The sequence below is a fragment of the Trichechus manatus genome, unplaced genomic scaffold (assembly GCF_000243295.1).
Source record: "Trichechus manatus latirostris isolate Lorelei unplaced genomic scaffold, TriManLat1.0 scaffold00077, whole genome shotgun sequence".
NCBI lineage: Eukaryota > Metazoa > Chordata > Mammalia > Sirenia > Trichechidae > Trichechus > Trichechus manatus.
This window is the reverse complement of record NW_004444013.1, coordinates 2,674,787-2,691,762: the sequence shown is the minus strand read 5'-3', so window position 1 is coordinate 2,691,762 and position 16,976 is coordinate 2,674,787. Positions and strand designations below refer to the sequence as shown.

The following is a 16,976-nucleotide window of genomic DNA, read 5'->3' as shown; positions in this document are numbered from 1 at the left end:
CAACTCACAGCAACCCTACAGGACAGAGCAGAACTGCCCCACTGAGTTTCCAAGGACTGCCTGGTGGATTCGAACTGCCAACTTTTGGTTAGCAGCCGAGCTCTTAACCACTACACCACTAGGGTTTCTGACACAAATACTCAAAATTCCCATTCTTTGCCTCAGAAATGAGTAATTGCTTGTCCCCACTGATCAATCAGAAACAAAATGCTTATCAACCAAACTTTGGTGAAGTTTTCTCTTTTTCTCTCAAGTCCCTGAACTTTTGGCCCATCCCCACTCTTAGCCAACATGCTAAGCCCCCCTGGAGAACAGACTAGCCTCAGGATAAACCATACCACTTCCTCACACCTGCTTTCTTTTTCCTAAGCGTCTCTACTTCTGTCTCCTTAAAAGAAAAAAAAAAAAAAAAAAACAGACAAACCTCTCCTCCTAATTCTTGAGACATGTGCTGATCTGAGGGGTGGCACATCCTGCCTGTTGCACCAGCACCCCTGCCCCACTGTGCAACAGTCCCCTTCCCTTTCCTCTCCTTAAGTCTAGATTTGTTTTTTATTTGACATATGCAGACCAATTCTCCACTTAATAGCAGTACTGGAAACTTGTAATACAAAACTGAAGGTTATGAGACAAAAAGCAATTATCCTCGTGGAAGTATCACTTGCTTTTGCATTAAGAGAGATGGGAGGAAATATTCATATCTAACAATTGGTCGAGGATCTTCTATAATATTGTATAACAAAAATTTTAATAGTACAATCCTAAGAAGATGAGAATCCTGCAGCCCTTGTGGGAATGGAGAGAATGAGGCAAACTTGAAGCTGTACGAGGAACTTACTGCTATTTAAACCATCTCTAAATTTTCTTTCCAGAAAAGGGCAGGGAAAACTAAAAGGAAAAAAAGGAGATGAGAAAGCATTCCACATGTTCCTCTCTGCACCCTCTCTTGATTACCAGGGAAGAAAAGCATTTTAAGGAATTTCTTGCCAGCAGTTTATAACACGGGGAATGAAAAACATGTTAAATGAATTTAAAATTTTAATTAGAAATATTCGGAAATTTAGCATTATCATAGATAACCATAAGTAAAACCAGTTTTGCAAAAACTTATTTGCATATTTGTTTACACAAAGATGTAACTAGTGAGCTACAGAACTGAGGAATCCACACCAGAAACAGGCCGCAGGCGGCGTTACCTTCCACAGTGACCTCAATTTCAGGAACTTTTGAATTACTCCCAGGGCTTCGTGGTCTTTTTGGGGACTGCAATGCTGTAAAGCAAGCACAAAATTACCTTTGTATATTGTAAAAGAAAAAAAGAGAGAGAGAGAAGAGGATGCTTTATAAAAGCAGAGTATTGAAATTCATACAGTTTGGCTCTTTTCAAAGAAACCTGAAGAATTAAACTGGTAGTGTAATCCTCCACATGAGTCCCCAAAAAGCTGTGGAAACATGAATGAAGGAGGACTGCAAACGTGACATTTTCAATGAAATGTTTAAAAGAAACAAACAAAAAAAAACAGAGATCCATTAAACAAATTACCTAAGAAATCAAAGAAACAAATTCAGTGTCCCACAAAGACACTGACCAACGCGTAAGTATGCTTGAAGTAAAGGGGATCAAGATTGTTTAATATATGGTAGAGTGTCACAGAGGCTACCCATTCTCTTACCTTTAGTGTTTATTTTACTAGCCATTCCAGGAGGCAGGTAGGAAATAACTAGCTCAGGTCTAGAGAAAAAATCAAGATAAAGTTACAGCAGCCAATGCAATGCTCTTCACAACTACTAAAAATTACCATGACCAATGTTTTTTATAAAGGCGTTCACAAAATCATCTTGTAATGCAACAGTAATTTCTATTATGGAAAAAAAATCGCCCTGATGTTTACTATCTGCTAAGTGATTTTACAAAGAGTAAGTGACTTCGTTCATGAAAAGAAAATTAGCATTACTTCAGCTTTTTTAATCAATGACGTTCTATAAAAATGTAAATAAGAAATTCAATCACTGTAATTAAGTCACTCACAAGATTAGCCAGCAATAGAGCAGACAAAGATCTGCATTTTTATTTTCCATTCAAGTATTTAGGAATACTAAGAGACATCATACTTGAATAACACCTCTTTGGGACAGGTAAGCGTTACTATTCTCCTTGTACTGATGAAGAAAATCAAGTATAGGTTAAGTGCTTTACAGAGGCAATGGACAATACTAGGACTGCAGTTCACAGCTATGCTTTTCCATCAAGGAGTCAAAGTCATACCTGTTAATTCTAGCTACAGAAAAAATTAAATAGAAACATGATTTTATTTTTGAAATACTAGAAACGACTACAAGGGTAAACAGAACTTACTTTTTAACAACAAACTTAATTTTATTACTCCCACGGACAATTCTTTCAAGTCGTGGAATTCCAAACCAGGTAGGGCTTCGAAAGGGAATTCCTTCCGGCAAGCCTTCTACATAAAGGAACTCAGGGTTTGATTCAAACACAGGATATGGTACTTTTACTGCCTCTGTTAGTCCAAGAGCTTGAGCTGAAAGTGTAAGAGAACACAACTTGTGGAAGGAAAAATTTTACAGATAATTCTTTCATTTTTGTCTACATTCTCAAATATGTAAAAATTCCCTACATACTAGCAATATCCACTTAATACTGAAGGCATTTTGCTTAGTATATTATGCAAAATTGAAGAACAAGCCTAAAAAAATAAGTACTTTTAAGAGGAACATTTTTAACACTTCAAATCAAAAGGATGGTTATGTTGTTAGTCAACATTATCTCTGTGCTGCGGGCAGAAATGAACTAAAGCCATTTCACGATGAAATGGCAGCTCTCCAAGCCTTTGTACTGTCATCTAGATGCAAGTTTTCTGTTTCAAGATAGATATGAGTTGTATGTAATGCAGCTAAGCCAAACTCACTCAGTTACAGAGATTTCTGATCTGGGATATAAAATGTCAATACCGGGTATTAAAAAACGGGCAGGAAAGCCCCGGGAACACCGCTAGCACTCCCCAGTCCTTACTTCCTTTTCCATGACAGATACACCCAATCAACTGAAACTCTTTCTCGCTGAGTCTCCTCAGAATCCTTCTCAACTCAAGACAGTGCTCCAGGAAACTGCTGTCAACAAATCTAAGCTGAAACAAACGATGACACCTATTTGACGTACCAGCGTTAGCCAGATTAGAAATACGGACAGTGGAATGGAGATTGATGCCAACTCCTCCCTACTTCTCCCATTCTGACATGTGACAAAATGGAATCCAAGAGAAATAAAATAACTTGCTCAGTTGACACAGTGAGTTTAGTCAGAGAAACAGAACTAAAACTCACTTCCTGGGACTTTCCTTCTTTAGACCCTGAACTTCTGGAATCCCTTCAGGACATAACATGGCCCTTGAGTTCTGTTTCTGAATTAAGACACAACCACTATTTTACCTACCAAATTTCAAATTAAAAATCTCCTCCACTTGCTTCCGCAGCTTGGTAATTCTGACATTCCAATCTTCTTTGACTAGAAAGCAAAACAAAAACAACAACAAAAAACAAACTCATTAACAAAGCTTCTCACTGGTGCTGGCACAAAATCAGACTGGATTTAGGGACCAGTGACGCTCTTAATTGAATTTTGTTTAAAAACAAAAACTTCGACTCTTAAAGGCAAGAGTAATTTCCTGCACTTGTCAAGAACTGCAGGGAGACAGAATTCAAATTTAAGTTCACAGTGTGAATAAAGAAAAACTTGTTAATATGAAAGAGTGTTATAAATGAGTGGTTTTCAAACATTCCTTGAAGGTTACTCAGGGAGTTCCACCCAGGCTAGGGGCACCTTCCTACTGGACTCCTTCCTACAGCAGGTTCATCTACAGCAACTTCACTTGCACTTGCTCTCTGTACAGGCATTCCTTGCTTTATCTAACAGATGTGTGACTAGAAATCCACACACAGCAAAATTCCACTTACCAAAGCAAGTTTCCCATGAGAAATAAATGGTAAAGAGATTAGAGGGATGCCACTGCTCACATCTACAGTCTGATTTATTTTCCTACCCCTTGTTTAAAAGACAACCTTTTAAATGCAGCAACTTATACAAAACAAAGAATACAAGCTATTCTAAAAGACATGTACAGTGTCACTTACTTGGACAGGTACTCAGGGCTTGTTTGGTGGAGCTGTGGATAGGACGGAGGGAGACTTGAAGACAGTGGAGGATGATTGAGGAATTGGATAAGGAGAGGAGGGAAAGAGAGAGGGTAAGAGGAAAAGGGTAGAGACAGTGGGAGAACTGCTTAAGAGTGGAAGTCACCTGTGTTTGCTGACAAAGGCACTGAAAATGTTGGGGCAGCTCTGAAAATATTGCTAAAGACTGGTGGCTTCCGAAAATTTTCTTTTATCACTTTTTTTAAACTTAAAAACAAACAAACAAAAAAACCAACTAACATCTCAAGGGTTTAGTATAAGCTGCCTTTTCCCTCTGGATTTGAGTAGCTTAGCCATTCAGCCAGAAGAAGTTAACTCTGGTACAATGCAAATTTGAACTATTACTAATAAAGATATCTAAACTTTCCTTCTCCAAGGTAAAGAGCTTCTCCTAAACTGTTGTTCGGTCTCCTCTTCTGCCTCCCCGCCACTTCCTTGTCCTGCATTTGCTACTCCAACACAAAGAGATCTTCACAGCACGCCTAACTAGAGCCAAGAAACAACTCCCCACTGGTCCCTTCATCGCTGAATTGCCTGGCTAGTGTGACAACTTTCTCACTTGTGACAGTAGCTTCCATTAGATTGAGGGTAAAGTGCACCCACAACAAACATCTATTACTTCCAAAATTCTTCTGTCATGTAGTATATGACTTCATTATCTACAGCTTGGTCTACCAGCAGCCAAGGCATGTCTTGTTGGAAGGAAGAACTACAACCTTTAATTCTTTCCAAGGTTTTGTGTGAATGGTAGAAGGCTCGGTATTGTTAATGACTGGGAGATACTCCTTTAGATACAGGCCTTTAAACTATACTTGATGACACCATACCAATCAGCAAGCAGTACAAGATCAAGTACTACTGAAAAAGGTTATAACCCAATCCTTGGAGTAACTTCTATGGTGCCTGCACACTCTTTCAGGAATATACGATCAACATTCTCAGTTTGCAGTCAACACTAGAATTACCCCAGAAAGCAATGGCAGTGATCATGTTAATCTCAACCTTGAATCTGAGGTCCATCTTGAGAAATGAAGACACATAAGGCGTTAATCATGCTCAAACTAATCTACCTTCAAGAATGTTCGTCTTAGGAAACAATACCATTTACAATAGCCCTCAAAAAGATAAAACACTTGGGAATAAATCTATCTAGAGGCATAAAAGACTTATGCAAAGAAAACTACAAAACACTACTGCAAGAAACCAAGAGACTTACATAAATGGAAAAACATAACATGCTCACGGACAGAAAGACTTAACATTATGAAAATGTCTACTATCCAAAGCATCCCACAAATATAATGCAATCCCGATCCAAATTCCAGTATCATTCTTTAATGAGATGGAAAAACTAATCACTAATTGTATACGGAAAGGAAAGAGGCCTTGGATAAGCAAAGAATTTTTGAAGAAAAACAAAGTAGGAGGCCTCACACTTCCCAATCTCAGCACCTATTATACAGCCACAGTAGTCAAAACAGCCTGGTACTGGTACAGTGACAGACTCACAGACCAATGGAACAGAACTGGGAACTCAGAAGTAATCTACTCACTCTTGGACAGCTGATCTTCAACAAAGGGTTGGAGTTTATTAAATGGGGAAGATAGCTTCTTTAACAAATGGTGCTGGCAAAACGGGATATTCATTTGCAGAACAATGAAAAAAGATCTATACCACACACCATACATAAAAACTAACTCAAAATGGATCAAAGACCTAAATGTAAAACCTAAAACTATAAAGATTATGGAAGAAAAAATAGGAACAATGTCAGGTGCCCTAATATATGGCATAAACAGAACAAACATAACTAAAAACGTACAAACAGCAGAAGATAAACTAGATAACTGAGATCTCGTAAAAATTAACACACTTATGCTCATCGAAAGACTTTACCAAAAGAGTAAAAACAGAACCTACAGACTGGGAAAAAATCTTTAGCTACGATATACCTGACAAGGGTCTAATCTCTGAAATTTAGAGAAAACTTCAACATCACAACAACTAAGACAAAAAATCCAATTAAAAAATGGGCAAAGGATACAGACAGGCAATTCACCAAAGAAGACATCCAGATAGCTAACAAACACATGAAGAGATGCTCCTTGATCATTAGCCATTAGAGAGATGCAAATCGAAACTACAATGAGGTACCATCTCACCCCAGCAATAATGGCACTGATTGGAAAAAAAAAAAAAAAACAGAAAACAACAAATGCTGGCAAGTTTGTGGGGAGACCAGAATTCTCACACATTGCTGGTGGGAATGTAAAATGGTACAATCACTATAGAAAATGGTATGGCGCTTCTTTAAAAAGCTAAAAATATAAATTCCACATAATCAGCAATCCTACTCCTAGGTATATAACCTAGAGAAATAAGAGCCATCACATGGATAGACACATGTACAGCCATGTTCACTGTAGCATTATTCACAATAACAAAAAGCCGGAAAGAACCTAAGTGCCCATCAATGGATGAATGGATAAACAAAGTACGGTACACACACACAATGGAATACTATGCAATGATAAATAATGATGAATCTGAGAAACATCTCAAAACACGGATGAATTTGGAGGACATTATGCTGAGTGAAACAAGTCAACTGCAAAAGGACAAATATTATGGGAGACCACTATTATAAATAGTCAAGAAAAGATTTAAAAAAAGAAACACTATTTGATGGTTACCAGGGATAGGAGGAGTAGGGAGGGAAAATCACTAACTAGAGAGTAGACACGTTAACTTTGGTGAAGGGAAGGGCAGTCTACAATATGGGGGAAGACAGTACAACGTAACCAAGGCAAGCAAAGACACTCAGAGGTACATAAGAATAAAAGGCAACAAAGGTAAATACTATAATATACACAGTCCTGCAACAATAGTAACAAGTTATGAGTGGACACAAAGGTAGCTATGTATGCTGAATAGGTATGGAAGGGGTAGGGGAGTTCACCCATGTGCATATATGGGTTCGGCTATGGACACTTCTACATTAATATTTATATGTGCTGCATGTATATTCATATATATAACAGAGTACACAGGGGGCACAGTCATGGAAACAGCTTAGACATAACCAAACATCTCTCAGGACTGAGTTACTGGATTTGAAAGCTGAGGACCATAGTCTCAGGTGACATCTAGGTCAACTGGCTTAACACAGGTCATAACGAAAACATTCTACATCCTACTTTGGCAAGTAGCATCTGGGGTCTTTAAAGCTGGTGAGCAGCCATCTAATATACAACTACTGGTCTCTTTCCATTCGGAGCAAAGGAGAGTGACGAAAACCAGAATCTAGGAAACAATTAGTCCCAAGGACTAATGGACCACAAGCAGCACAGCCTCCACCAGCCTGAAGACCAGAAGAACCAGATGGTACCCGGCTACCAACTACCGACCACTCTGACCAGGATCACAATAGAAGCTCCTGGTTAGAGTGGGAAGAAAATAAAAATATGTAAAACAAAATTCAAATTCATAAAACAGACCAGATCTACCGGTCTGAGAGAGACTGGAGGAACCCCCGAGAACATAGCCCTTAGACACCCTTCTAACTTGGAACTGAAGCCATTCCTAGAGATCACCTTTCAGCCCAATAACAGACCGGCCTATAAATCAACAATAACACAGGTGAGCAAAGTGTTCCTTAGAACACTCATCTACATGAGACTAAAAGGACAACATCTGCCCAAAAGCAAAGATGAGAAGGCAGGAAAACCAGATGAATGGAAACGGGGAACTCAGAGTAGTAATGGGGAGAGTGCTGACACACTGCGGGGATTGCAACCTGTGTCATGGAACACTCTGTGTATAAACTACTGAATGGGAAACTAATCTGCTCTGAAAACCTTCACCTAAAGTACAATTAAAAGAAAAAAAAAATAATGTTCCTTTTTCTCCATTACTTCCCTAAGCAAAACCTTGTTATCTCAAACCTTCAGTATATCACTAATCCTTCAGTAGATCCTTTGTGCCTTTTCCTAAATCAAGAGTATGCTGAAGGAGTTCCTGTGTTTAGTTAGATGCTTAACTTAAGAGTTAAGCACTTATTATACCTTCTACACTGCAAGACTCGTGGCACAGATAATTTTTGTTACCTTACTACAGTATTTCATGCTATGGAACACACTAATGATTATAGAATCTATTTGGCATGCTGGCTGACTTTCAATTGCCACAGGCACCCTAAGGGCTAAAGGATCAATATTTTAGGACACACCTATAACTCTATCTTGCACACTAGTTCACTTTAGTATTCATAAGAATGATCAACTGCATGAAATCAAGAACACTCAAAATAAAACCAAAATTCCTACTTTCTTCTAAACACGCATTTCTGGGCAACATCAAACTTCATATTAAAGGGCATGGCCATTTATTGCTTCTTGGCAACAGAGGCTCCTGAGGTTGCAGAAAATCTACAAATTACAGTCACTTGCAATGGGAAACAACGAGATGGGAAAAAAATAAAGGCACACTTATAGCTCAAATAAAGTAAATGAAACCATTCATATAACAGACTTAATTCTTTTCTGTTGGGATGTGATGTCAGTGTAGGAGTTTAAACCATCGTATTTGTCATTTTAAGAACAGGGATCACATGAATAAAGGTTATGGTCTAAATCTGCATGGTCCGATATGGTAGTTACTAGCCACATGTGCCAATTCAGCACTTGAAATATGGCTAGTTCAAACTGAGGAGTGCTGTAAGTTATAAAACACAGATTTTGAAATAAAGAATATAAATATATGAAATAGTGTAAAATACCTCATTAATAATTTATTCATACTGATTACAGTTTGAAACAATATTATTCATATGTTGGGTTAAATCAAATACATTATTAGAAGTTATTTCACCTGCTTCTTTTTACTTTTTTTATTGTGGCTACTAGGAAGTCTGAAACGACACAGGGGCTCACATCTGCAGTGCACAATTTTTACTGGGCGATGCTGTCTAAATTCAGAGCCTGGGTTTCCCAAAGCTGCATTTACTGATAAATCAAGGAGTACCTGTACTGAGCTTCCACATAAGGGTTGTTTTTTTTTTGGGGGGGGGGGGGGCAGGAAGAAGATGTTCCACAGCTTTAAAAGATTTAAAAAAACAAAAAACAAAAAACTTGAAAACCCCTGATCTAAGCTAATTTTAAAAAGAATTTCACAACCATCTTACCTGGAGTGTTAGTTCTTGGCTGAGTAACTTCGGTTGTACTGTGAGTCAGAAGTTCTGGTCTGTAAAAGCATGGTTGACATCAGTGATACAGCATTCAGGAACACCTAGAAGGCCTCTCACAGAGCTGTGTATTGCCAATCATTCTAACTATGGTTCATTCTGTCTTTATTTGCAGTGAAAAGAAATCATTCTGGTGACTGTAACTTAATTTGAAAATAGCAAGGATTCTATCACGTAATTTTCACAGCTTCAGGTCTGCTACTGTGGGACAGTTCCACCTGGATGTCCCCAAAGGCATTTTAAGTTTTAAGTGCAAAGTCAAACAGAGTTGCCTTTCCTCCCATACCAGCTTAACCTGTCTCTAAATGTCAGATGAACTATAATACAGCTAGAAATATGGAAGTCACCCTAAACATTCCCTTTCCTTTATTCTCAGTGCCAACAAACACAGAAAAATGGACAATCCCCAAAACAAGCAGGTACTCTATCCCTTCAGCATTTCTTCTAGTGTTAGACTGGTCTTCTACTCCCACTCCCTACCTCCAAATTACCCAGTCTGCTATCCTTCAAACTCAAGCCAGAATAATCGTTCTAAAATGCAAATCTGATTTATTTTTAAGAGGAATCATCTGCTTCAAAATCGTTTAATGACTACCCCTGCTTTTGTAGTGTGTTAGGCCTTCTTCCACTTGGCCACCATCAGTCTAGATCCTTATTTACAGCCATGCCATGCCCCCACAGCACCCCTCATTACACACAAAGGTTTCGTTTGATGAACATTCAAGTGTATTTGACACTTCCCTGATCCTGCTTAGATTATTTCCTTTATTGGAAACACCTTTTCTCCATTCTGTATGAACCGACCAATCAGTACTTGCTTCCCTTGTCCCCTTCCCCCAAAGTGCTCTGTAACACTTTATTGCATTTATCTTTGTAATAAACCTCCTGTTTTATGACAGAGATCCTGTTGAACCCAAAATTGTCCATCTGGTGGGTTGGCAATTTGAACCTACACAGAGGTGCCTTAGAAGAAAGGCCATGACTCAGATCGATTGGACAGCAATTGATTTGGTTCAGTTTTGGTGCCTGGTACTAAAGAAAGACTTGCTCAATAAATTAAATAGAACAACTTCATTTTAACATGGAGAGTACATCCTACTGTGGGGAGTAGACGTCCATCTTCATCATGAGATTAATCCTTTCTTAGGGAACACATGAAATTTGTTTCTGCAGATTATAATCCTACCTTTTAATAACAAATTTAATTCGATTGCCCACTTGAATGATTTTTTCCAGCCTTGGGATTCCATACCACGAAGGACTTCTAAAAGGAATGTTTTCTGGTAGTCCTTCCACATAGAGATCATTAGGATGTGCCTCAAATTTCTGGTAAGGTACAGCCTTGGCTTCAGTGCTTCCCAAGGCTTCAGCTGAACAAAATAAAAAAGCAATTTGGCAGACTAAGTTTCTGTGGAAATCATATTATAGTACATACAATCCAAAGCAAAGTACATCTCAACTTTAAAAAAGGCAGGAGGGGACAGGAAAGCTGGTAATGGGGAACCCAAGGTCGAGAAGAGGAGAGTGTTGACATGTTGTGGGGTTGGCAACCAGTGTCACAAAACAATATGTGTTATTTATTGAACAAGAAACTAGTTTGCTTTGCATACCTTCATCTAAAGTACAATACAAAAAAATTTTTTAAAAAAAGGCAAGGTAAGCTCTAGAAACATACACACTATCAGAATGAACTTAACACAATAATGGTTTAGTTGCTTGTTTGAAGACAAGCAATGATCAAGAGCTAGTTTTTGGTGGATTCAGAATGTTATGTTTGGGACTCTGGATTCTAAGGCAGTATCAGTAGACATAAGATCTTAAAAGACTTAAAAATTTTCAAAATTCTTGGGAAGAAAAGAAGAAAATCACGACAGAAAGTAAATAATCTGGTCTAAATACTAATTTTTCAAATATGTGTAATATCGCTCTTTTTTTGGCTATGTACACTAGCTTATTTCAGGCTACACTTTCATCTGTTCTGCAACCATGAGATTAACATTCTTTGCTCTTACCCCTAAACTCTCAAGAGTATGCCATTTTCAAAGGAAATAACTCTCTGCAAAGAATTAATGGAAAGGTGAAATAATACTTAGAAGCAGAGTCTGCTTTAGGTTAAAAAAAGACATAATTTAATGCATGAATCATGTTTGGATCCTGACTCAAACCAACAACTTTAAAGATGCTTTTCAGATAAAGGAAGAAACTTGACTAAAGACTTGACATGAACTGATGCCAAGAAAGAGGTGTTAAAGTTGTTGGTGTGATAAAGGCATTGCGGCTGTGTAAGAAAACGTCCACATTTTTCAGGGATGCACACTGAAAGGGTCAAATGATATGATGCCTGGGATTTGTTTTTTAATATCCCTGCAAAGCAGGAATAAAAAAAGGGATAGATGAGCAAAATATAGAAAAAAAATCATAATCATTGAATTTGAGTAATGGGTATACATGGAAGTTCACTGTAGTGTTCTCTCTAGGTTTGAATGAGGGAAAAAATCTGTAAATTACAATTTTATAAATTACACGTGTAAACCAAATAAAATTTTAAAATATAAAAATAAAATGACTACTCACTGTTCTAAAAACACAAAGAGCACTCTTAACAGAAGCTCAAACCACTTGCACCGTCACCAGCACTATATGACTTTCTCTTTCACTCCCTGTATGAGACATTGAAAGAGTCTGCAATCTGATGGCTTGGGGACAAAAAAGAGTGACTTCTTGATAAATTAATTTGCATTTCTTTGACTCTTACTTTGGATCACTTTCCTCTAGAATTTACAAGCCTTCTGTCTTAATTTCTCCCTTCATGCCATTAGCCCCAGAAGCTAAAGGGCTCAAGTAAAGGAACTCTTTGATGTAAGCAAGAAACATGTTCTTGAAAAAGCCAAACATAATGTAAAAGTCATAGATGTTAAAAGAAATATTTTAATAAAAAATAATGGTAAAGGGTTAAAGGTTTTTATTCTGTTAAATATAACAAAAAAGAATATAAACATAATTCTAGCCAAGTTTCTATAAAATGTTTAAAAAAATCAATTATTGGAGTTGAAAAAGAGCGAGCCGAATTTAAAAACAAGAGGAGGGCCAACAGCACTGGAAACCCGTGCACTGTCCATCAGTCCTCCCGTCTCCCTGTCCCTTAGTCTACTCAATTTTCCCCAAAGCACTTAACACCTCCTCATATATTGAACATTGATTCATTTACTATGCATCCCTGACCCAGACAAATCCTCTCTGGGGCAAGCACACTGCTTATATTGCTAGATCTTAAGCAGCAGACACATAGGTGTGGAAAACAGCTGCTGACTGACTGATCACGCTGTGGGAAGCAGTAAACGTTTCCTCAATACGGTTAGTGGCTGTCAGTTACCGAGAATCCAAGTTTTCCTTTTCCCCTCTCAGTAACCTTAAACAAAGCAGCAATTCTACTGGCTTCTCACTTGCTAAGGCAGCTACAATCCTAGATCCACCCAAAACCGTGACCACTAACAAGGAGAATCAAGCTTCTCGCATATCTGGAAGAATGGAATCAGTGTCACTGAGCTGTGCTTGGACAAACTGTGGAACTGTGTACATGCTGCTGTGTATATTCTCAACAACAAATAAATGAATAATAAAGAAAAGAAAAAGATAATCTCAGTAGACCTATAACAAGCGAAGAAATTGAATCAGTAATTAAAAATCTACCTAACAAGAAAAGCTCTGGACCAGAAGTCACTGGTGAATTCTACCAAGTATTTAAAGAAGAATGAACACCATTACTGCTCAAATTATTTCAAAAATGAGAAGAGGAGGAAGTACTTCCTAACCCCACTTGCACAGGGACAATAGTTTATTAGCAGTCACCAGGGGCTCGAAGGAGGAGGGAATGGAAGTTGCTGCTGAAGGGGAACTGAGTTCTGTTTGGGGGACAGAAAACCGGGCAATGGGTCGAGGTGATGGCAGCACAATACAGTGATCGACACTGAACTGTACACTTAAAACAGCAACCTTTTTGTTCTATATATTTTACCACAATAATTTTTTTTAAAAGGAAACCAATTATATGGAAACAAAAACAACAAAGTATTAAAAACAAAATCTTTCACCTAGTAAAAAAAGAGTCAAGCTTATATTGTTTATAGTGTAATAATTGGTAATCCAATTCATTTTCTTAACTCTAATGACAAAATATTTTCCAGTGGCCTTATGTGAGCAGACTAACTCGTGAACAGCCTCCTCCTTCCACCATACAAAAAAAGCCAGCATGCCTGGCACTCCAGTGATGTGTGATCAGATGTTAGGGTTCTATATTCATGTTGGACAGCCAGGGACATTGGTGAGAGGGAGAAACTCAAAATTCTCACTTCTGCTCCAATGCATTATGTTCCTAGGGAGTGTAATAATATAATTAGTGGAGAATGAATACATGGGTTCTGCAAATAATTCACAGGTTTGTAGCGGCAACTTGAATTCTATCTAAAAAATGGTTTATTGGGTCTAAGAGCCAGTGCCATGCAACCCTCTTGGAAACCAGAGTTAGAACAAGAATCCTCACCCAAGAGACTTGGCTTTTATTATGTTGTTAGGTGCCATCGGGTTGGTTCCAACTCATAATGACCCTATGTACAACAGAACGAAACACTGCCTAGTCCTGCACCTTCTCACAATTGTTCTGCTTGAGCCTACTGTTGCAGCCACTGTGTCAATCTATTTTCTTGAAGGTCTTCCTCTTTTTCGCTAACCCTCTACTTCATCAAGCATGATGTCCTTCTCCAGGGACTGATCTCTCCTGATAACACGTCCAAAGTATGTCAGACGAAGTCTCGCCAACCTCACTTCTAAGAAGCATTCTGGCTGTACTTCTTCCAAGACAGACTTGTTCGTTCTTCTGGCAGTCCATGGTATATTCAATATTCTTCACCAACACCATAAGTCAAAGGCATTAGTTCACTCAAACCATTTAAGAAAACGCAGCCACAGGAACTATGCGAGTTCCTGTGGACAGTGATGCTCCAGCCACACACTGATGCTCACGGAAGCATTCCTTGCTGGTGGCACTTCTCTACTTCCCTTGGTTTTCTCAGGGTTATAGTTTAATGAGGCCCAGTGAACCCAATGTTTCTGAAAGGCTCAGAGCTTTCGGATTGCTTAGAAGACATTTTCATGACATCAATTCATTCAATAAATATTTGCTGAGCACCCGCTCAAGCACCAAACACAGTTCTTGCAGTCGACAAGACAGAAAGGTCTAGGGTGTCACATTTAATGTGTTGTAGTGGAAGAAGATACACAACCATCAATGCTTTGAGGGGAAAAAAAAGGGATGAGGAGACAAAGAATGCCTGGTGATTATGTTAGATGGGGTACTCAGTGAAGGCCTCTATAATGTAGTGACATTTGAGGCGAGTACTGTAAGTAAAAAGGAGAGGCACATGAAGACTGGAGATAAAAGTCTTCCAGAAACAGAACATTCACAGGACAACAATCCCAAGGCAGGCCTGACCTTCGAAAAATAAAGGAACAAGTAGATGGACATTAGAGCTGGTGTACAATAAGCAGAGAGAGATGATAGTAGAGAGAAGGGCAGGGTGGCCAGTTCATCTGGACAGACTGGGGCAGTGGAGTTTGAAAAACAACAAACAAAAGAGAGAGGGAGACAGAGATGTGGTTGCTGTGGCGCTGGCTAGGACTAGAGTGAGAGCAGTGAAGAAGAAGAACAATGTATGGGTTTGGAGTATGTTTTCAACATAGAGTGAGCAGGCCTTGTTGTTAGATTGGATGTGGGACGGCAGGAAAATAAGGGAATCAAGGATAACTCCTAGGTCTGTGGCTTGGACAACCGGGTGGTGTGGTACCACTGGGTAGACCAGGAGAGAAACACGTGGGAGTGGAAAGGAATTAATAACTATGTTTAGGACATGTCGGAATAGGTATCAGTACAAGGGTGAATATACAAGCCTGGTGTTATGGAGAGTTTTCAGGAGCACATACTTATTTCATCAGGATATTCAGACAATATATTTTTAAGCTGTAGGACAACGTAGTGTTACCTGTGGAGAAAGCATAGTAAGAAAAGAGAAAGAGTGCCCAGGACTGAGCTCGAGAGTAGCACTCCAAAATTTAAAGAGTGAACTAACTAGAGGTGCCATCAAGAGACTGAAAAAGAAATAGCCAATAAGATAAAAAGAAAACCAGAAAAAGTGTGGTGTTCTAGAAGCCAAGATAAATCTTTCAAGAGGCAATAAGGCTTCAAATTTTCCATAAAAATATTTTTAAAATACAAAGGAGACAACTATGTTGAATGCGGCTGAGAAGTAGGATAAAAGCAGGAGAGAGACTCTGAGTAACAAAAGATGATGCTGCAATGCTAAACAGACCTAAGACTTCTAAGTGCTTATAAACGCAAGTACAACATGCATGATATGGTGTGGTCAAGAAGGACAACTCATGTTGCCTTTTCTGATAACCAAAGGTATGGTGCCCAGGACTCCAGCGACAGAAAAGCTCTCCTTTTTTCCAGAGCAGAGCAATAACATTATTAAAAGGTTCAAAGAGAAAAGGAGTCCAAAATCATAAAATGTAAATGGCCATCATCCTATACAGTATAGAAAAAATCCTTGAAAAAGGATACTGGAAGATTCATTAAGCCATCGCCCCCATGCTTACTTACTCACAGGTTTAAGATCTGCATAACAAACACATGTTAAACACACAAAGAAAGCTGGAAGTGAGTCATATTCCACTTACTTTCTTAAAATAAAACAAAATTGCAAAAACATTATTCTGTAATATACTTAGTTGGGGGAGGAACAGACTTACCAAATTTTTTGCAGAAAAGCTGGTCTACCATCTTTCTTAATTTAGTGATTCTGGCATACCATTCTTCCTTTACTATAAGAGTAACAAATAACCAGATGTTCTCAATTTGATGGCTTTAATAACTTAGGTTATTAAATATTATGATTATAAAATAGGGAGTATTTTTCAGTTCTGACTAAAATAATTTCTAAGATTTCAGAATGTGTTTGTCAATAATACAATGCTGACCAAACCAAAACCAAAACCAAACTTGCTGTAGTGGAGTCCATTCGGTCTCCAGCGACCCTACAGGACAGAGAAGAACTGCCCCATAGGGTTTGAAAGGCTGTAAATCTTTACGGAAGGAGACTGCCGCATCTTTCTCCCATGGGGGGCTGGTCCGAACTTTCAGCTAGCAGCCAAGCACTTAACCACTGCACCACCTTACAATGCTGGGATCCTTACAATGTTGACACTGAACAAAAATACTAAGAATTAACCAAATAACAACAAAAAAAAAAACCCAAACCCGTTGCCGTAGAGTTGATTCCAACTCATAGCGACCCTACAGGACAGAGTAGAACTGCCCCATAGGGTTTCCAAGGAGCACCTGGTGGATTTGAACTGCTGACCTTTTGGTTAGCAGCCGTACCTCTTAACCACTATGCCACCAGGGTTTCCAGTAACCTCACAGAGGTTAGGATTTACAACACAAAGGATTATTACATCAGATCACAAAAT

General features: G+C 38.6%; 1 protein-coding gene across 10 annotated transcripts in view; it reads right to left on the bottom strand.

Moving 5' to 3' along the window:
- The window catches only part of GTF2I (general transcription factor IIi), a 140,535-nt gene that overhangs the window by 17,298 nt on the left and 106,261 nt on the right, over nucleotides 1-16,976 (bottom strand). For all 10 annotated transcript variants that reach the window (XM_004380767.2, XM_023735293.1, XM_004380769.2 and 7 more), the window contains 7 exons: nucleotides 16,257-16,328; nucleotides 10,639-10,822; nucleotides 9,393-9,451; nucleotides 3,452-3,523; nucleotides 2,357-2,540; nucleotides 1,674-1,732; nucleotides 1,197-1,271 (listed from right to left, as the gene is read on the bottom strand). In XM_004380767.2, the coding sequence (XP_004380824.1) occupies nucleotides 1,197-1,271; nucleotides 1,674-1,732; nucleotides 2,357-2,540; nucleotides 3,452-3,523; nucleotides 9,393-9,451; nucleotides 10,639-10,822; nucleotides 16,257-16,328 (705 nt within the window). The remainder of the gene's footprint in view (nucleotides 1-1,196; nucleotides 1,272-1,673; nucleotides 1,733-2,356; nucleotides 2,541-3,451; nucleotides 3,524-9,392; nucleotides 9,452-10,638; nucleotides 10,823-16,256; nucleotides 16,329-16,976) is intronic.